Genomic DNA, 23599 nt, shown 5'->3' on the forward strand with positions numbered 1-23599 from the left:
TTTTATTGTAATAAATCAGTCTGTGTACTAAACTGAGTGAATTCATCTGGCCTGGAACTTGTGGTGTGAGGTTTGGTTTGTTCTACAGTGTGGTGCTTCATACCTCTACTGTTGTCAAACAGGATGATGTGCTGGAGTTCCTCCATGTGCAGGTCAGCACAGACAAAATCCCATACCATATCACAGCCAGCTGTAGGTCACTTTCCATGTCCCAAGAAACTCACAATGCATACTTAAACCTACTGGGGACACTTACCAGCCAACACCCCTCTCTAGACCGGGAATCCTACACCTACATGGACTGAAATCTGCTGCCACATAATTTCTTGGACTTCATTAATACAAACTCCCCTAACCACACACACACACACACACACACACACACACACACACACACACACACACACACACACACACACACACACACACACACACACACACACACACACACACACACACACACACACACACACACACACACTGTTTAGCCCTCCCTGGTAAGGTCCGACCATAAACCAGTCTCATTCTAAATCACAATCTGCTCTGTAAAACCAGTAACAGTTTTGAATTCTTCCAAGGCAAATTATGCCTTGGACTTGTCAAAATTCAGTGCCCCTCCAAACCCAGAGAATAAAGCATCCTACACTGAATTGCTCACAGAAACTCTGTACAACCATGTCAATGGCTGCATAAAGGCTGCTGTACCTGCCAGAAGTAAGTCCATAATTAGCCCTAGAAACAAACAATCCTGGTGGCTTCTCAAATTCAACAGGATACACAACAAAAGGAAAAAATGACAGCAAAAATCGGGAAGGGTAATTCCCATAAAGATAAAAACTCTGTCATCCAACTAAGTAGGCAAGCAAGAAGTCAAACAAACCCAAGTCTGATGTTAAGATAGCCTCCTATGTGAAATATAACCATAAAGCCTTCTTCAGCTATGTCAGAAACCTCAAGGGCAGCACACAGCAATGTACTGAATTGGTGGCTAATGGTGCTACATTCACAGAACCTGGTGACATAGCAAACCTATGAGTAGACAAATTCAGTTCCAACTTTACCCCCTCCCTCCAACCCAAACCATCCTCCAAGAAATACCCTCAAATATAACCCCTCCAACTATAATTAGGAAACATGTACTGGCTAACTCATTAATGCCAAGTCTCTGATAACATCCTGGGTGATTCCTGAACAGTCTACAGTATGACTTATCAGGACCCCTGGAGTCCTTTTTTAACTATAGTCTTAAAACATGCATGATCTTCAACAGATCCAGGAAACTATAGACCAATTAGACAAACTAGTCTTTTTTGCAAAGCCATGGAAAGCATTATCATGGAAATTATCAACAAGAACATAGGAGACCTCCAGACACTAGAGCCATCTCGGTTTGGCTTTGTCAAAGGAAGGTCATGCTTACTGAATCTGGCAGACGTCTTTGAAGAAGTCACTAAAGCAATGCGCAAGAGGAAAGCGATGCATACTGCCTGCCTATATCTGGCTAAAACGTTTGATGCAATACACAACTCGGGCATTGTCAACAAACTTACAGAAGTAGGCATGAATCCCTTTATAACACGCTGGATAGCTAGCTGGCTTACAGATAGGACCCAAAAGTTTATGATCACTGAGACCACCTCCACAAAGAGGCTGGTCACCAGTGAAGAACCGCAGGCCTCTGTGCTAAGCCCACTCCTCTTTGGTATCTACTTCTGGGAGATCAAAGCCAATGTGAAAGGCAGCTGGATGACCAAGTTTACAGAAGATTGCAAGCTGGGAGCAGTCATTCAATCCCTCCAAGATGAGAACACCCTTCAGGAAGGTCTAAGACAGACAAATGCTTGATGCCTATGCCATGGCTTAAAACGTAATGCTAGAAAATGTGTTATGATACCTCTTGAGAAGTCAGCTACCCCAGGTAAGATTCACTTCAACTCACATGTGTTCAAGGTTGTAAGAAAATCCTTCTGGGTTGCTTAACTTATAAGTAAGGGAATGGTACCTAGGTCCAAAGAGGTCATTGCATCACTGTTGTCAGCCCTCATCAGGCCCATCACAGAGTATAATGTCCCTTTCAGTATTTGTCTGACCAGACACATGCAGCAACATGAATGTCTACAAAGGACTCTTACAAAACAAATACATGGAGTAAACACAATGCCCTATGTTGATCACCACAAAGCCCTGTCTCCTTACTCTGAATTATATAGGCTAATCAGAGGTGATCTTTGCCTTGTGTACAAGCCATCTCTGGACCTTGTTTTGATGGACCTTTTGCACATCAGCAAAACAAACAGCATCAGAACTACTAGATCAGAAGATTGCTTGCTACATACAGTGGATATAAAAAGTGTACACACCCCTGTTAAAATGCCAGGTTTTTGTGATATAAAAAAATGAGACCACAATAAATCATTTCAAAACTTTTCCCACCTTTAATTTGACCTATAACCTGCACAATTCAATTGAAAAACAAACAAATCTGTTAGGGGAAAAATATAAAAAAGTACAATAAGCTGGTTGCATGAGTGTGCACACCCTTAAACTTTGTTGAAGCAGCTTTTGCTTTAATTACAACATTCGGTCTTCTTGGGTACACACCCGCCATCAATTAAAGAGACTCTGATTAACCCCAAATAAAGTTCAGCTGTTCTAGTAGGATTTTAATCATTACTGAGTTGCCTGCTACAGCAAAAGCCATGGTTCACAGAGAGCTTACAAAGCATCAAAGGGATCCCATTGTTGAAAGGTATCAGTCAGGAGAAGGGTACAATAAAGTTTCCATAGCATTGGATATACCATGGAACATAAGGAAAACAGTCATCAAAAAGTGGAGAGAATATGGGACAACAGTGACATTTCAAAGAACTGGATGTCCCTCCAGAATTGTTGAAAAGACAAGATCAAAACTGGTCAGGAAGGCTGCAAGAGACCTATAGCAACACTGAAGGAGGTGCAGGAATTTCTGGCAAGTACTGGTTGTGTACTACATGTGACAACAATCCTGTATTCTCCATATGGCTGGCTAATGGGGTAGGGTTGCAAGACGGAAGCCTTTTCTTACACAGAAAAACATCCAGACCTGGCTAAAATTTGCAAAACAATACATTGTCTCCCAAAAGCATGTGGGAAAATGTGTTATAGTCTGATGAGACCAAGGTTGAACTTTTTGGCCACAATTTCAAAAGGTACGTTTGGTGCAAAAACAACACTTCGCATCACCAAAAGAACATCATCCCCATGGTGAAGCATGGTGGTTGCAGTATCATGCTTTGGGGTTGCTTTTCTTCAGCTAGAACTGGGGCTTTAGTCAAGGTGGAGGCAATTATTAACGGTTCCAAATACCAGTCACTTTTGGCCCAAAATCTTCAGACATCTGCTAGAAAGCTGAAGATGAAGAGGAATTTCACCTTTCAACACAACAATGACTCCAAGCATGCATCCAAATCAACAAAAGAATGGCTTCACCAGAATAAAATTAAAGTTTTGGAATGGCCCTGCCAAAGCCCAGACCTAAATCTAATAGAAAATGTGTGGGGTGACCTGAAGAAGACTGTGCACAAGAGATGCCCTTGCAATCTGACAGATTTGGAGCACTTTTGCAAGGAAGAGTGGGCAAATATTGCCAAGTCAAGATGTGCCATGCTGATAGACTCCTACCCAAGGTGAATGAATGCTGTAATTAAATCAAAAGGTGCTTCAACAAAGTAGTAGTTTAAGGGTGAGCACACTTATGCAACAGCTTACTATACATTTTTTATTTTTTATATTTTTCTCCTAACAGATTTGTTTATTTTTCAATTGAATTGTAGAGATTTATAGGTCACATTAAAGCTGGGAAATGTTTTGAAATGATTTATTGTGGTCTCATTTTTTTTATATCACAAAAACCTGGCATTTTAACAGGGGTGTGTACACTTTTTATATCTGCTGTAAATAGGACATGTTGGAGAGAGAGATGTGTTTCTCAGATAATTCCCTTACTCTGGAAGAGGCTTCCCATCCATGTTAAGCAGAGTTCCTCCCTAACCCTACTTAAGTGCACTTTTGACCAGTTGATGGATAATCAGACATAAAACCCTGGTCAGGTGCCTATGTCTCTGACAGACAGAGGCAGTAATGAACCACCCCAATATAAATCAAATTTGTGGGTCACATTTGTGGTGACAGCTAAGCTCCTAAGAGCCCTAGGGGTCAATAGCCTAGTATGCACAACTGAACCTATGAACAAATAATTGTCAATATTTCTCTCAGTATTAATGCTAAGTTGTGAAAGAGCACTTAGTGAATTTTTGGGGTACCCTGCATTTCAGTGAGTGTGAATTTGAGAAGATTCCTCCTTGTCCTGTTCAACTTGACAGTGTTGCACTCCACGATCAGTGTATTCGATAGGAAATCCAATCACAGTATTCCACTGGAAATTTCTATCTGTGTGGTTTCTATGTGTGCACTGGTAGTAATTCCTTGTTTTCAGAGATTTCCATTTTTTGTATTGTTGTGAACATGGAGTTGGTATTTGCAAGTCTATGTTTGTTGGAAGCTTGACCACCACATGTAGAGCAGGGGGCTTGCTTCTTACAAGAACACATTTAATATTTTTTCGTTGTCTTGAATTCCAGAATAGTTGTACTTGACAAGTTGGTTCTTTGCAGAGTTTAATTCAGTGAACCATAGCAGAGGCATGTATTTTAATCATGGACACGAGATAATTAAAACTGTGACACTGAAAAGTTACTTTCATTTGTGTTTTATGGCCCCCCCCTCCCCATATTTGTATGACTGTCATTGAGGCTCATTTTATGCCATCCTTTTGACATTAAGTTTTCTGGTAAAATTTACAGTGTAGATCCCTCATGTAGAGTTGCATACATTTGGGGTACGTTATGGCAGAAGTTTTTTACTGTGATGTTAACCAATTAAAATGCAACATGCCCATTAGCATCTAACTGTTAAGCAGTGTGTACTGCAGTGTACTGCACTTTGAGAATAAGTGGTGCTAGAAGTTAGCAAAGAATGTACTTGGCAAAAAATTTAAAAGATGTCTGAATTCAAAAAGGGAAAAAGTAAATGCCAGTGCCAAAGCACTGGGAGTGTAAACTCCAACAGGAAGTAATGTTTATGGTTCATTAATGGCATATGCTAGTATATTGCTGCATATAATACAACAAAGTATACAAATGGCCAGTATGTAATGACCATTTTCTGTAACCTAATTCTTGCCCCATTGATAACCAATGACTTAAATGTTTACAGAAGTGTCTTCACATGGCGTTTTCTTTCTCAGGTAATTAAGTGTTCACACAAGTGTTTTCATATGGCGTTTTCTTTCTCAGGTAATTAAGTGTTTACACAAGTGTCTTCATATGGTGTTTCCTTTCTCAGGTAATTAAATATTCACACAAGTGTCTTCATATGGCATTTCCTTTCTCAGGTAATTACACCATTTAGGCGGCTAATCCTGTGTGCGGAAAGCCGGAAGGAAATGGAGGACTGGATTACATCTTTGAAGTCTGCCCAGAAGAGTGAGAACTATGAGGTAAGCAATAGTCTGACGTGGCTGGTTTGCAATTTGTGTACAGGTATGTCACTAGATCTAGGGCTTTTGATAACTGTGGGGGTTAACTTAGAAATGTGTAAAAGCAGGTCTTTTATCCTCTTTTCTGTAGGAAATGGCCATGTCCAACAGCATTCATTTCAAAGGGAGCACATTATATGGATATGAATTATAGGCAGTTACTTTTCAATTAAAATTCATTAAGGTATATGCTGCAAGTGACTCAAGTAGAGGTTTTAACTCTTAATGTTCTTCCAGTTTCATCCACCTGTACTTTTGTTTCTCTCAGGAACCAGTGTCCTTATTCATTACATTTGAACACTGCCGATACTTCAAACAATGAAAAACAGACAACACAAGCTTAACCCAAAAAAAGGCAAAGGAGATGCTGGTCCATGCCAATGACCATCCATCATGTCACTTGCCTTTTATTTAATTATTTATTTATTTGCAGTTTGTTTGCCAGGATAGTCCATTGGGCTGCTGGGGCCCATTTTCAATGGAGTCCTGGGGAGAAAAGCTCCAGAAAAATACAGATAGATAGTGAAAGGAAGCACAAATCCATGAAATACATTTCAAATAAGACGTATATACATAGTAATTGCTCACTTACATATGTTCCATAGTATAAATCCAATTGTACACAAATGCATAGTAATTGCTCATTTACATATGTTCAATAGTAGAAGTCCAATAGTACATGTTTCGTAAGACAGAAAGGAACTATATATATATATATATATATATATATATATATATATATATATATATATATATATATATATAGGTCTACTTCTTTTGACCTAACTCCCATTTGCCTGACACCCATTTGCCTGAGACCAAATTACTGAAATTTCATTTGCCTGACACATCATTTGCCCGACACTTCATTGACTGACGAGTATTATTAGCAAGAAAATGGAATATGCCCCCTTCCCCACTGTAGTGCGACCCTGGAGTTAGAATATATAGTTGGGGGGGGTCCCCCACAACGGGTGGTGTGGGGGGGGTGAAGCCCCCCACTTCATTTCATATGATATTGTTAACTTTTGATGTGATATTGCTTAGTAAAATAATAAGTGAACTACGGAACAGTCAACCAAATAAATAATAGATGATAGATACTCCTGCTCCAAACAGTATAAGCACCAGCACGAACTATGTAAGCACCAACACGAAAAAGATGAACCTCTTCACTACTTTTCCAAATATTTTATTGACATAAAATCACTTCCAACAGGTTGGTTGAGCGCTTTCATCTAACTAGACTTCATCAGAACACTGAACAAAAATTCATTGGTCCTTTTATACATCCTAGCTATCACATAAATTACATCCCAATTAACTTTAAAAGTGCTAGTGCAATAAATATGTCTACATTCTGAACATCCTGAAATACTTAATAAAAACTACTTCCATATGATGATATATATAAAATTCATAATAGTATTATTACTTGCACACTGAATAACATATACATACCATAATGTTATAAAAATGTAAGTGTGTATGTTTAACTGACCAAAGATTAAAAAACATTATGAGCCCTTAAAGAATACTTTTTAAAATCCCCATCCTCATGCTATTTAATGTCAGCTTCAAGAATGGGCTTGATTGACAGATATTCATTTATACCTGGGGGAGCAGATGCATTCAGTCTGATCTGCCATCTCACTTCCCTCTCCCCCACCATCCCTTTGATGTCACCTCCCGTGGGGTTGACCTTGACCAATTCCAATATCCCGAACTGGAACCCGATACACTCCTTGTTGTCCCTCAAATGTTTCCTTAGTGCATTTTTATCATCACCCTTTTTGATGCTGTACTCATGATCATATATTCTCTTTCTTAAGCATCTGGTAGTCTTGCCCACATAAAAACTTGGGCATTTGGTACATTTCGCTAGATAAACCAGATGCTTAGACCTACAATTCCCCTTTTGGAACTGTATTCTAGTTCTATTCATGTCGTCAAGTGTAATTGTGGGTGAATTAATGATGTACTTGCACTGCCTACAGGTCCCACATTTCTGTGTCCCTCTGTTCACAGTACCTAGGGGTTTGGTTTTTGTTTCCAACAGTTTTTTCATATTCTTTCCATTCCTAAAAACAAATAGTGGTTGATCCCCCATGTTTGCCAACCTGTTCCTTACAGACTGGGAAGAAGAATTTAGTTTGAATACTGGATGGGTCAGACGCATTGGATGTTACCTGCGTTTTTTGGACGACATTTTTGTTATATGGAAGGGAACAAAGAAGAACTTGACAGTTTTAAGAGTTATTTGAATACGTGTAGTGATTTTTTAAAGTTCACATTTGGAGTAGACAAATATTCTATACCATATTTAGACACCAGAATTACTATGGAGAAGGGTACATTCAAATCAAATTTATATAGGAAAGACACGTTCAGTAACTCATACCTTCAGTACAATAGTAGCCACCCTATGATCCAAAAAAGAAATATTATTAAGGGTCAGTGTATTAGGGTGGCTAGGATGACATCTAACATCAATGATGTTGATTGTGAGTTACGAAAAATAGGGACTTATTTTTTAAATAGGGGATATCCTATTGATATGGTAGATGACGTCACTAGGTATGTTAAAAGTGAATGGGGTAAGAAATTTAAACCCCTATTAGGTAAGAAAGAAGTGAGGGGACCCGACATTCCGGTCATAGGTAACATTAAGAGGTCTAATGAAAAGACCAATTATGGTAAAGCCTGTGTATTACAGTACGGGGTACACAGTTGGGAGGTAAGAAGGATTTTGGAAAAACACTGGAATATAATGAAGGTGGATAATGAAGTTTCTAAAATAGTGGGGGATCAACCACTACTAGACTGATCCTACAGACATTGCCAACATACTGGCTGACAGGTTCAGTGCAAACTTCTCCCCCCCTCCCCCCCAAAAGGAGAGATATCTATACCAAGCGATTGCAGCCCCCCAAACATCTCCAACGCCCAAGTGAGAACTGCTCTCTCCAAAGCAAAAAACACAGCATCCATGGGACCTGATGGTGTCCCCGGCTGTGTGCTCCACGAACTCAACGAGGAATTAAACCCACAGCTAGGACAGCTGTTTAATCATAGTCTTACCTCTGGATATGTACCCAGGGAGTGGCGCACTGCAACTGTGGTCCCACTTCACAAAGGCGGTGCCTCCACCGACCCTGGAAATTACCGGCCCATTAGCTTGACAAGCCTTATCTGTAAAGCCATGGAGAGGATCATAATGGACCTCATAAATAAAGACATAGGGAATTTGCAGACTTTGGATCCATCCCAGTTTGGCTTTGTCAAAGGCAGATCATGCCTTCTAAACTTGGTTGACTTTTTCGAAACAGTCACCAAAGCCATTGATGAGGGAAAGGCAGTCCATACAGCCTACCTCGATCTGGCGAAGGCCTTCGATACAATACCCCACTCGGGTATCATTGAAAAACTCATCAGCTTAAATGTTAACCCATACATCACAAGATGGGTTGCAAACTGGCTGAGTGACAGAACCCACAGGGTCAGAGTTGCTGGCGCCATGCCAGACTCAAAGCCTGTCACAAGTGGTGTACCACAGGGCTCAGTCCTGGGCCCACTCTTGTTTGGCATCTACTTTTCCGAAGTACAAGCAAACACAGGAGGGTTATGGCTGACAAAGTTTGCAGATGACTGCAAACTGGGCCATAGTAGAAAACACATCTGACACAGATATCCTTCAGAAGGGTCTCACAGAAGCGGATAACTGGTGCCAGAGCCATGGCCTAAAGTTAAATGCCAAAATGCATAGTCATACCCTTCGGGAAAAACAAGGTTACCCCTAGCTACCAAATAGGTGGCAATCCACTGAGCACAGAAGAAGTTATCAGGGACCTGGGGACCCAAGTTGATAGTAGTCTGTCATTCGACACCCATGTAGCCAAAGTAGTTAGGAAGACCTTCTACATTGCCCACCTTATCATGAAGGGATTCTCATCTAGATCAAGGGAGGTCATAGTCTCCCTATACTCATCACTCATCAGACCAATGATTGAGTACAATGCCCCATTTGGAATGTATCTAACCCGACACCTGCAGCAGCTTGAGAGGCCACAAAAGTTCCTCACCAAAAGGATAAAGGGTCTCAAACATCTGTCCTATGCTGCCCGACTGAAAGAACTTCAACTCTATTCAGTCGCTTACCGCCTGCTCAGAGGTGACCTTTGCCTAACATACAAGGCCATGTCAAACCCAGATTTGATGAATATGCTTCACCTCAAAAAATCTAGATCTGTCAGAGCCACAAGGGCGGGAGACTTAAACCTCGACACGGCTATTAATAGGACGTGCTGGAGGGATAGATTCATCACCCAAAGACTCCCTATGCTGTGGAACAAAATCCCGGTATATGTGAGGCAGAGCACCTCGCTGGCCTTGTTCAAGAGAAATCTTGACCAATGGATGGGAGATCGCAGATATACCCCAGGGATTACCTCAGTGTCACTGCTCGACAGAGGCACAGCAAAATAATGGGTATAGTTCCCCATACTAAAGGGGTGGCGTAAGCCACAAAACTATGGGCTAGGCTTGTAAATGCCCTCGGGCAGATAGCCTAGTATGAACCTATGAACCTATGAACTATTTGTTTTTAGGAATGGAAAGAATATGAAAAAAACTGTTGGAAGTAATTTATTTCATCACCAGAGTTAGCTGGTGATCCATATCGTTCTATCCTCATGTCTTGATTACTTGATTACTAGAATGTCCTTTTCCTCAGACTTTGAAAAGAAGAATCTGGCATGACTTTAGCAGCAGTAAAATTACTTGGTCTAGATATTTTACTGGCACTCATTTTATATATATAAATATATATATATATATATATATATATATATATATATATATATATATATATATATATATATATATATATATGAGTCTGCTTCACATCACTGAAATCCCATTTCACCGACTTTCATTTCACTGAGACCAAATCACCTAAATTTCAAAATACTGGCAACTCATTTCACCGAATCTCATCTCACCGAAAGCTTTCAATGCTAAATTTCAAAAGACTAAATGAGAAACCATAAACAAACACACTCACAACACTAATGATTACCTCTTTCCAGAACTTAAAAACTACTTACTTACCCTCTTAGAAGCCAGACAATATAAAACCAAACGAAGTTGGGGGCTGTGCCCCCCACACCCCCCTAATTATATATACTAACTCCAGGATCGTACTACAGTGGGGAAAAGGGCATATATCTTTTAATTGGCTTACAGTACTCTACATGCTGCCACTACTGCTGGGACTGCACAAAACATCCGCCATATTATTTTAGATACTTCCCATACAAATGTAAAGAGACATACCCACATTTAAAGGCAGTACAACACCACTTTCTACATGACTATCGGTATTCTGATAATCAGCACTGTAAGTTACAGAAATTGTTTTTATCACATACAAGTCAAAGGTGAATGGAAACCCACATCACGTCTATGGCTTACAATTCAGTGAAATGAAATTCAGTCAAATGAATTTTCAGTATTTTGAAAATTAGGTGATTTGTTCTCGGTGAAATGATGTGAAGTAGACCCATATATATATATATATATATATATATATATGTGTGTGTGTGTGTGTGTGTGTGTGTGTCTCTTTTACAGATTTCTTAGTCTTGTACTACAATTTGGACATCATTGTATATATTTTTATTGTATTTTATTGTATTCTGCTTCAATTTTTTGCAATGTCTTTTTGCTTATTTTTATTTTATTTCTACTTCAATCTTTTTACTGTATTTTTACTTCAATCTTTATTGTGTTTTACTGCTTATTGTACTGTGGAGCTTTTCTCCTCGGACCTCCACTGAAAAAGGGCATTAGCTCAGTCGTACTATCCCAGTAAACAAATATCAAATAAATAAATAAATACTGGTGGTGGTACACATATATATGGTAGAATTTGTACTGGCTGGTAGTGGTCACCAGGACTACTTTAACCTGCAGGACCCTACCCATCTGAATCTGAATAATTAAAAGAGCTTCTACAGCCCTACTTATATGAGGCCTCTTAGATCCACAGGCAAGGAGCTGATAGTTTTCACCAACCTCCATTTACAGACATTCGGTAGGCAGTCTTTTACCTTCTGACCTCAGCTACTATGTTGTGGAATTAACTTCTTTCTCCAATACTGCATGCACTTTCAAAGCTTCCTTTCAAATATCCCTAAGGTATGATCTGTTTCAGATGATCTTTCTTTTTTTTATTTGGTTTTAAAACTATAGGTAAACAAATCAAGTATAAAGCAAACAAATAACTATTTACATAGGTCCACAGCTGATCAATACATCTGCATTATACTTATCAACAACAATTATTTGTCAAGCAAGCCTTTAAGTTTAAGACAAGATTTACATGTATGTGTAGTTATATGAATGTGTAATATAAGAAGTTCTGATCTTTATAGTATGCAGTTCACTACTGCAAACAGATTGTGCCATACTAATAAATTCAACACTAGAGGGGGTAACTTTACTTTTGCAACTTTTAGTAATTATGTTTGTGGCTATAGCAAGAATAGAATAAAGAAGAGGCACTTGGGTTTTTGAAATTATCTCAGGAAATGGAGCATTAAATAAAACTAAACATTTAGAAATATTACATCTATCTGACCATAGAACTTGAATGAAGTTATTAATATCTCCCCAAAAAGGGTGATGACTTCACAATCATATTCAATATGCAGCCAATCAGCTATTATTTCAGTATCACATCTCCAGCATTTAATTCTGTTTGATTTACATGTAATTGTAATTTTGTTAGGAGTGACAAAAGCTCTGTGTAAGAATTTCCAAGTGGAAACTTTCCATTATAATGAAGATGTGGCTTTATCTGTAGATTCTAATGTTATTTTCTTGTATTCTTCAGAAATGTCGTCATTATTAACTTTTGAGGAATAGTTCCAATATGAATTGTCTAAATATGTGAAATCTAATTTAAAAAATGTATCAATTTCTGACAAATATGATTTATTTTTCATTGTATTATTATTGATACTTATTAAAAATTCTAATTATTTGGGAAACAATTTCTTATCTAGGTTAAATATCTTATTTATCTTTGTGTTTGCAAAGTCTCTAAATATTTCTAAAATTAACCAGTTCTCAGAATCTTGATTCTATTTGCATATTTGCAGTATATAGTACCATTTAAAAATGAATGCCAATGGATTAAGTTCCTTTGTTGTTACAGTACTAGTATTTTGTTGAAGTTATGAGTTTCTAAGCAATCATTTGTATGTAATTGAAAACATAGAATATATTAAATCTTTAATACAATAGTTAGAATATGTGAACTATTGGAAAGAGGAAATTATGTTATTTACATAGGGAATTTGAGAAGCGGGTGTAATTCCATTTACACAAAAATCTTTTAATAACCACTCCATTCAGACCTAACCCACCACTTGCTCTAAACTAAAGGATCCGTCTAGCCTCACTCCTGTCCATCTTAACCTCCACATCACCCATTCTGACATCTTCCTCAACCACTTCTCCCGCCAGAAAAGAAAAGGTATGAGGGTCACCTTTATCCAAAAAATGCAATCCTGTTAGCTCACTGGCCCAGCATTTTTTGGATAAATGGATCCTTAAGTTTAGAGCAAATGGCGGGTTTGGTCTGAATGAGGTGGTACCCATTAAACACTGCCTAAGTAGGTAGAGCACCTATGTTAACAATGATTTCAGTGTCTATCTTCCAGATGTATGTATTTGGTATATGTCTGTTTTATGTGTTCCTGCATGATTATGTGCATATGCTGAAATTTTGTCTATATGGGGGGTGAGATGTGCTGGAGTGATTTAATGGATTGTTCGCATAATGCTGTATTCTGTACATCTTATTAACTATTTTCCATATTTATGTATACCCTTTGTGGGACATTGCTGCTTCATTGGGCTTGTGTCTTTAAAAGAGGTGGTTGGGATTTAATTATAGTGTGCGCACATGACTATTTTTATTTTCTGATATGCTTGGAAGCTTCCGCTATGCTTGTTTCTTGGTTTTCAGTGTGTATCCTAAAGTTTTAAAGTGAGGTGCTTAATTAATTGCTTATTTGCCTTGAATATGTGTATAAAAGGAGGGGCATGTTCTGTAATTGTTTTTAGATGGTATTATGAAGCGACGTACATGGTCAAGAAAGCACTTACCTTTTTAAAAAAGAATACATGTTTTTATTTTATATGTGTAGCTGTGTGCTGGTGTTCCACTGTGTTTGGTACATTCATTCATTCTGTTTTTGTTTGTGGAGCACCATTCATCCTACAGGCACTAATATCCCTTTATTTTATTATTTATATTTTCCTTAGAAAAGTTTCAACTGTATCATCATTATCTAGGTTATTTGTATTATTATTTATATATTTATATTTTCATAAAATATTTTAAAGCCTTCAAGAATACCTTTTATATCTGTTTATACAAGCTTAAAGGGTTTACTGAATATACCTGAAGTTTAAGTTTTTCCAGGTTAATTGAAACTTTTATGATTTAGAATTTCAACATATGGTGATGAACAGGTTGACAGATGAGATCAGACAGGAGTCCCCATGGACTGTGATGTTTGCAGATGACATTATGATCTGTAGTGAGAGTGTGGAACAGGTGGAGGAGACCCTGGAGAGATGGAGATGTGTTCTAGAGAGAAAAGGAATGAAGGTCAGCAGGACTAAGACAGAATATATGTGTGTGAATGAGAGGGAGGATAGAGGAATGGTGAGGATGCAAGGAGTAGAGGTGGTGAAGGTGGATGAGTTTAAATACTTGGGATCAATAGTTCAGAGTAATGGTGAGTGTGGAAGAGAGGTGAAGAAGAGAGTACATGCAGGATGGAGTGGGTGGAGAAGAGTGTCAGAAGTAATTTGTGACAGACGAGTACCAGTAGGAGTGAAAGGGAAGGTCTACAAGAGGGTAGTGAGACCAGCTATGTTATATGGCTTGGAGACAGTGGCACTGACAAAAAGACAGGAGTTAGAGCTGGATGTGGCAGAGTTAAAGATGTTAAGATTTGCACTGGGTGTGACGAGGGTGGACAGGGTTAGGAATAAGTATATTAGAGGGTCAGCCCAGGTTGGAAGGTTTGGAGACAAAGCCAGAGAGGCAAGATTATGTTGGTTTGGACATGTGTTGAGAAGGGATGCTTAATATGTTGGGGAAAAGATGCTAAGGATGAAGCTACCAGGTAACAGGAAAAGAGGAAGGCCTAAGATAAGGTTTTTGGATGTGGTGAGAGAGGACATGCAGGTGGTTGGTGTGACAGAGCAAGATGCAGAGGACAGGAAGAAATGGAACAGCCGAAAGAAGATGATGATGTATTTAAGTTCAGACTGACTGATTATGTCTTTTGGTTTTAGATTTAATTTGAGTGCGTCTGTTTTGGCACGTAGTGTATTCAGTTCTTTGTCCCATTCTCTTGTTTTACTAATATTCTAGCTTGTAACTCTTCCACTTAAGTAAACCTTTAGTGAATCCCACAGGACAATGTCAATTACTTCACCAGTCATGTTTATTTCTAGGAAATTTTTGTTCTCTTTAACATACCAATCATTGAATATTTTTTATTTTAATAATGTATGTTGGTAATCTCTTGTGATGTATTAAATTGTCAGTTTTTAAAATAATATTAAATATTATAGCATTATGGTGCAATAACAGGCATGACTTTATTGATACTTCTCTGATATGTGATAACAGATTATTTGAGACAAAATGTTATGAACATTTGTTTATTCCATATCTATACGAAAAATGGATAAACTGAAGTGAGTTTGTTTTCCTTAGCTCGTCTATATCATTTGACTTTATTAGATTTTCAAAATTCATTAAGTGTTTGGCTGAAGATGGGATTCTTAGCTTTCTATATGCAGTGGAATGTTTGATAAAATAAAATTAAAATCGCCAGCCATTTTTACTTCACCTTTCTTGTAATAGGCTATAGTGTCTTAGTAATTTTTTGCATGTTTAGCTCCAGTCCCTGGAATCTAATAAGACTTCAGTAATGTATATAGTTTTCTGTTCCACTCACTTATAACAATGTTTAACTTACCATTTTTATCAACATAGGTATATTTTACTTTAGGCATTACTAATGAGTTCTTTCATAAAATGAGGGTGCCTCTTCTTTTAGCTCGAAACCCAGAATGTGCTAAAACGAAATAATTATTTAATGAAAGTTTATTTACATTTTTATTAAGTAAATGTGTAAATGTGTTTCTTGTAGAAATATTATTTGACCTTTATGTAATTGCAAGTATTTGAACAGACTCCCCCTCTTTACTGGATTATTCAATCCATTGATATTTATAGATATGCATTTAAAATCAGACATTTATATAACAGAGGGAAAAAAAAGAGGTATAATGAACTCACATTAATGTACAGAACTTATGTACTTTATATATAGCAATATGAAATCTTCAGCTGTGGACAAAACTTTTGAAACAAATAAAAAATTACCTAATGATATAACCCTAAAATATTCTATCTTGTAATAACATATTCACAGTTTGTTGAAAAAGATGAACAAACTACCTTTCAAATTCTCCATTAGACTAACAAAGCTTAGCTCATGCTTTTGATTCATATTAATGGGCCTCATACTTTTAGTAAGCATCATCTTACAAAAGCCTGTCAGTGAGTTATTATGAATAAGAAAAGTTAAACAGGCGTTCAGAATCTTTATTATATGTTGACCAAACTGAATATCTCTACAATCATCTTTCTCTGTACCTCACATTATCTCCCTGGTCTACTATAGGGAGGAAGTCAGTTGTTATTTTCATATTTATTAATTTAGAGGTCAGATGATTTTACATTTTTTTCTATTTTATTTACTATGTATAAAGTTGTTCATAGGATCATAAGTTCATAAATTAGTGCCAGGCTGTCTGTGTGGGCCATTCCAAGCCCATCCAATTACCCATGTGAAAATCAAACCCTGCACATTGTGCCTATATGGTGAACACCTTAACACTATGCCAACTACCTCCCATTGCAGGCATATTTATATTCTTTAACTACACTACATATTTACTTATTCTGATCTCTTTCTATTTCTATTTGTATACTATATCTTATACTATTACTATATTTATAGGTTTTATATTTTAGCTATAATCTAAATGTAAAGTATCATATCATAGAACATTTGTATTTACCCTTATATATTTGATACTCTTTAATCTAGTAGTACTGTTAGAGTAGGTCCTATTCTTTCCTTAAGTGTTATGATGTCTAATAATATGTGAACAAACATCTGAAAAATATTCCCTTTTAAGATTCAAACTTTCCACAGTAAATTGTTCTGAGATATTAAGTTTTGTTATCATTAAAAAGAGGCAATAACAGAGAAACACAATCCTATTTTTTTTTTCAGAAGTGTCATTCTATAGGCTAGTGTATAAACTATCCTTTTGGTATACTAGAAGCATTCAGAATTATTTAATAACTGACAGTGATTTAGAATGCAATTCACTGTCGTTTGCTTATTATCTAAATTGCATCTTAGCATATGATTCAAAATATGATGATTATTTACTTTTAGTCAGGAAGAAGTAACCTGGACACTTCTTAGAATTTTCAGAAATCCGGCAGCATCACAAAAGTGCTTATGACTCTTAAGTTGTTTCAGGATGGTCAATTCACACAAAAACATTCATGGGTGAATCCAATCCACCTCTACTTTATACGTCAATCCCTCAAACCCTTCTAAAGTACTAAAAAAACAGCAAAAAACATTTCAAAATATGTTAACCACTAAAATGCTGTTGTACTTAAAAAAATAACAGTTAATGATTCAGTAAGCACTATTTGTATAAGATGTTTAATATAAAGTAGACTGTTATTTTTAAAGGAGACATAGAATATATAAACTTGCATTGAACGAATGACAGTTATGTGTGATCTAGGTTGGTTTAAAATACAATTCACTGCATTTTGTTTATTATCTAACTTGTATTCTTTGATATCTTAGCATGTGATTCAAGATATTATGATAATTTACTTTTAAACAGGAAGAAGTAACCTGGACAGTTCTTAGAATGTTCAGAATTCCCACAGCATCATAAAAGTGCTCATAACTCTTAAGTTGTTTCAAGCTGGTTTTCGTGATAAGGGCTTGAAAATGAACAGTCCATCAGTTGCAATTCACACAAAAGTGCTCACAAGTGAATCCAAGCCACAAAACAACAAAAAAAATCTCAAAGTTTCCCAACCACTAAAAACACATTTCACTCAACGAAATAACATTTAATGATTTCGCAAGCACTATTTGTATGGGATGTTTAATATAAAACAGACTGTCATTTTTAAAGGAGACATAGCATATAAACTTGCATTAAAAGAATGACAGTTATGTGTGAACCAGGTTTAACTTATAAATGTGTGTTACTCTATTTGTAAAAATCTATATTTTTTATACTTTGTTTATAACATAGCATGCCTTTCCTGAGTGCTATTGCATGTCAAGTGTACTATCAGTAGTACACTACTTTATCATTTTAAAAAAACAGGGTGTAACTTAACATGCCTCTTTAATGTAATTTGTTGAATCTTGTATTGCATTTAATAGTACATTACTCAACTATGGCAATATATCAGAAAGAGTGCCATCTAACATAAGCTTCAGCATAATAATGATTAACTTTTAATAAGATGAATAGTTTAACCTTTTAAACTAAATGAAAATAAGTGGTTTTATTCCATATATAACTAAAAGAATCAAACTCTAACATTTTAAAAAGGAAACTAGTAACCATTTGAAGTAGGGAAAGACAGAAAGAAAGAAAGAAAGAAAGAAAGAAGAAATGATTTACCTTGTAAAAGGTAATATGCAGCACCTGTTCATAAATATTCTTTAAATTAATAAGAAATCATAACCATGAACTACATTGAATTTCATTTTCTCTTCAGTTTTTTACTGTTTTTGTCTTTTATTAACCAACCATCTCTTGTCATATTTCTCTTCAAAGAAGTTGATAGATTCCAGTCCATTTCTTCTGGGGTTTTTCTAGGATTTTATTTTTCTGTATAAAGTCCATTGCATCTTCCAAGGTGTTAAAAATCTTCTTTTCTTCTGGAAGATGAATCTTTATTTTTGCTGGAAACAAGATTTGTGCTTTAATATTGTTTTTCTTTAAGCTTTTAAGAAGTGGCACACATGATTTTCTCTTGGACATCACTAATGTTGAATAGTCACTGTCAAATCTTATAGTATTTTCTTTCATTTTAACCGGCTAATTAGTCCATGTAGCTTTTAAGACTAAATCCTTATCCTGACTTGAGAAAAATCTTATGATTACTGACTTTGATGAAGGTGGGCTTTTTTTAAAGATGAGTTAGAAAGTGTTCTATGTGCCATTTTGATGGTAAAGGAAAAAGTGTCAGGCAGGTTCAAGGTTATAGGAAGCCAGGTATTAAGGAACCGAATCATACTGTCTTTCTCTTCTTTTTCAGGAATCCTGTAAATCCTGATGTTATTCCTTCTAGATCTGTTCTCTAAGTCTTCGATTTTTCCAGGAATAAGTTGTTTTGTTTCAGAAGAATTTCATTTGTTATTCTCATTGTAGGTGAAAAGATTGTCGGATAGAGTGATGTTTATGAAGCAGGAAATTGATGGTGTGATGACGAATGTTGTTAATGCATATGCTCCGCAAGTTACAATGGATGAGAAAGAAAAATTTTGGAGTGAGTTTGATGAAGTGGTGATGACTGTACCCAAATGTGAGAGAGTGGTTATTGGAGCAGATTTCAATGGGCATGTTGGTGAAGGGAACAGAAGGGATGAGGAAGCAATGGGTAGGTATGGTTTTAAGGAGAGGAATGCAGAAGGTCAAATGGTAGTGGATTTTGCGAAAAGGATGGACATGGCTCCCAGGTATGACCCCTTCACATCTCCCAGGTATGACCCCTTCACATCTCCCAGATATGATCCCCTCACATCTCCCAGATATGACCCCTTCACATCTCCCAGATATGACCCCTTCACATCTCCCAGATATGACCCCTTCACATCTCCCAGATATGACCCCTTCACATCTCCCAGGTATGACCCCTTCACATCTCCCAGATATGACCCCTTCACATCTCCCAGGTATGACCCCTTCACATCTCCCAGATATGACCCCTTCACATCTCCCAGATATGACCCCTTCACATCTCCCAGATATGACCCCTTCACATCTCCCAGGTATGACCCCTTCACATCTCCCAGATATGACCCCTTCACATCTCCCAGATATGACCCCCTCACATCTCCCAGATATGACCCCCTCACATCTCCCAGATATGACCCCTTCACATCTCCCAGATATGATCTTGTACACTGAAATAATGTCGAGTTTGTTACTCTGAGTCTCAAATGACAAGAGCTCTTGGCTCCTGTAGTCTCTTGTCATCCCTTTGTCACTGCATTTCACAGATCTTTCTGGTGGCTTTCCTGTGGATTGCTGAGAGCGGGAGGGTGCTACATTCGTTATATGGCCTCCACAGTTGTCCACAGTAGTCAGGCTTTGGTCTGACCAGGACTTTCCTCATTATCCTTCTGCTTCTGGGTTCTATACCCTTGATGATACACCCAAACACTGATTGCTGCTGCCACTGGTCTACCACTGTCCAGCTGTGATCAGTACTCCACGATCCTTTTCCTGCTCTGTAACCATCGTGTCCAGGCCTCAGCTGATACTTCACACCAAGGTTGTTGTGATCTAAGTGCAGCACCTTGCATTTGTTTACACTGAATATCAACTGCCACTTTTATACCTACTTATTTATGGTTTCTAAATCTTTCCGTAGACTATTTCCACCGACCACCACTGCTGTGTGTATCTTTGTGTCAACAATGAAGATAATGATTCGGGTATCTTTTCTCTCAGATATGTCTGCGGCAAATGTACTGAAGAGGACTGGACCCATGACTGACCCACATGTTACTGGAGTAGTTGCTGTCTAATTCCAGACATTGTCCCTCAGACTAATTCTCTGTGCTACTCTTTAACCATGTAGCTATCCCGTTCCAGAGTCTTTATCCTTCACCCCGCCCCTCCAGTTTTTCTGTTAGCCTCCTAAATGGGACTGAGTTAGGGACTGGGTCCTCTGACACTTGTCAACTTCTGCTGTAACCCAGTCAAAAACTTGGATCCAGTTTGACTGACAGCTCCTGTTAGCTATGAACTCACGTGCACTGCTGTCCTTGAGATTGCTGTCCCCTAGGAATGCTGCCAGTATTCCCGATTCCTGTTGGAGTTTTTTCCTTTCACATTCCTTTCACTGCTGTTAAGCTAACAGGCTTGTAGTGTTTTGGATTATTTCCTCTTGCCCCCAGTCCTCTGGCATTTGAGCATTAGCCAATGATCTGATGAAGACCTCCATCAGGGGGTGTTTTATAACAGTAGACATCTTTCTGATGACACACAGGTAGCCTAGCCCGTCTTTCTGCTTTCCTCCTTAAGTGCAGCTGTTTCCATCTATATTTTCTCCATGACTAACCTACCTTGATATTCACTCTTCATCACATTCTGCCCTGCCCCACCCCCAGCATTGCATCCTCCACTCCCTTTGCTTTATGAAGATTTAATCAAAGCATTCAGTCTGAACGACTGCTTTTTCCCAGTCTTCTGTGATCTTCCTCCCACCTTTGTACAGCCTGGCTATTTCTGTCCCTTCTCTGTATCCTTCTGCTGTGTAAGTAAAACAAAAAAGTCTGTTTCCTTTCTTGAGCCCTTTCACCTGATTCTCTTACATCGTTTACCTTCCCTACCTGCACCATCTTGTCTTTCTGCTATCCTCCTTGGGCTCTGCCTCTTCCTCCTCTCCACATGCTTCTTTCTCACTTCTTCACCCTAATTGCTCCCCTCGCATTCCTGTGTAACCCCTCGGTCACTCTTTTCTTTTTCCTTATTCCTCACACCCTTGTCCCTAGCCCAGCGTGCTCCATCCCTGACACATTCCCACACCCTCAGTTTGCTGTCACTCTCATAACTTGTCTCCGACTCTCTCTGTCATCACAGGATTAGTTAACTCTTCCAGAATTCCACAATGCATCATCTTTGTCTTTTTTATGCCATCCCCCACTTCACCCCCACCACACTGTGGCAAGATCACTGTTGGCAAACAGCTCCTTGTCATATAGATGTCAGCAACACCATCTGTACTGTTTAATATGAATCCGGGTCTCACAATATGATATGGTGCCCTGCCTGATTGTATAACTTGTTACGTTAGATGTTGTTTAAGAGTCTGATTGAACATGGAGTGTACATGGTTAACTCAGCTGGGAAGGTGCTGCAGTAGAGTAAATAGTCTTGTAGTATAATGGCTACTAGAGATGTCACAGTATTTAGCAGGCATGAACACACTTAGGACACCAAGAGCTAAGTGACCTAATTTTCTGAGAGGTGAATTGAATCTTTGTTATGGGGGTATTATGCTACAGTCCTAGCTATAGGCTGATCCCACCAAGTGGGAGTATGTGCTAATAAGGGAGTAAACAAGACGTCCAGATTAAAAGCACCGAAAGTAAGAATAAATGAAGAGCAAATGGCTTCACTAACCTGCAAGGTCGGATGTAAGTGCCTCATGTGATTGTACACTCACTTTGGTGCTTGGAAGATCTCAAGGCTCTGGATCTTTGTCCATCATCAGGTGCCTGGATTCATGTTCTTATACTTACACAGTAGTGCAGCATTAGAGAAGTTGTTGCTCTGTGATGAGAAGTCCCAAGTTAGAGGCACCACAGGTGGATAATAGGGTAAGCATTTGAAATGCTTCAGTTGTTGTTGTGTCTTTCAGTTTTTCCCGGTTAGGGGTCGCCACAGCGGAACTCCGGTCCGCTAATGATTGGTAGGTGATTTTTACGTGCCGAGTTACCAGCCCTGACGCACAACCTTTAACTTAGGTACGCCCATTCATGCATGTCTCCATGCAGAAGACGCTTTAGCTGAGAATCGAACCGGACAGTGTCTTACTGTGAGGTGACAACACTACCACAGCACCAGCACCACGGGTTGAGAGAGCTGCTTCAGTGTGTCCCAAAATACAGATACTGAAAGGGTGAAAAAAATGGACTTGCATATACCAAGTCCACGATAACCATTTGTTGGTATATTTCCCTTTTATCTGATGTATGGCGATCTCAGAGCTGGTGTAATTAAGTTGGGGGGGGTCTGGCAGGCTCTCCCCCAACATCATGAGGTCAGGGAGGCTTGCCTCCATGCAAAAAATATTCAATATTCACTGTTATACACTTTCAGGATTTTTTTTTTTTTTTTGGTTTGACTAGGAAGCCAGATATTAAAGAACTTGGCCACTTACCAAAAAGAATAGAAGTTTTAAACAAATGTCTTTCAGCACAGCAAATCATGCTCATCCATTTCCCTCCCCCTTCGGCAAAACATCCAAAGTAAACTCTGTCTTGGGTTCAAATCTCATTTCATACACAGAAATATCACAGAGCTTTGGGTTAGTTTTCTGAGGCATTTCTGAAATGACTGCATATTTATTATACCATCTTCTTTCGGCTGTTCCCATTAGGGGTCGCCACAGTGGGTCATCTGTTTCCATTTCTTCCTGTCCTCTGCATCTTGCTCTGTCACACCAACCACCTGCATGTCCTCTCTCACCACATCCATAAACCTTATCTTAGGCCTTTCTCTTTTCCTGTTACCTGGTAGCTTCATCTTTAGCATATTTTTCCCAGTATGCTCAGCATCTCTCCTCAGCACATGTCCAAACCTACGTAATTTTGCCTCTCTGGCTTTGTCTCCAAACTTTCCAACCTAGGCTGACCCTCTAATATAATTATTCCTAATCCTGTCCACCCTCGTCACACCCAGTGCAAATCTTAACATCTTTAACTCTGCCACATCCAGCTCAAACTCCTGCCTTTTTGTCAATGCCACTGTCTCCAACCCATATAACATAGCTGGTCTCACTACCCTCTTGTAGACCTTCCCTTTCACTCTTACTGGTACCCGTCTGTCAGAAATCACTTCTGACACTCTTCT

General features: G+C 38.3%; 1 protein-coding gene across 3 annotated transcripts in view; it reads left to right on the forward strand.

The window, feature by feature from the left end:
• Positions 1-23599, forward strand: part of LOC122789976 (diacylglycerol kinase delta-like) — a 1345205-nt gene that overhangs the window by 1065291 nt on the left and 256315 nt on the right. For all 3 annotated transcript variants that reach the window (XM_044057484.1, XM_044057483.1, XM_044057482.1), the window contains exon 4: positions 5432-5536. In XM_044057484.1, coding sequence (XP_043913419.1) covers positions 5432-5536 — 105 coding nt within the window. The remainder of the gene's footprint in view (positions 1-5431; positions 5537-23599) is intronic.

The sequence above is a fragment of the Protopterus annectens genome, chromosome 15.part0 (assembly GCF_019279795.1).
Source record: "Protopterus annectens isolate FY-2018-M chromosome 15.part0, PAN1.0, whole genome shotgun sequence".
Lineage (NCBI taxonomy): Eukaryota > Metazoa > Chordata > Ceratodontiformes > Protopteridae > Protopterus > Protopterus annectens.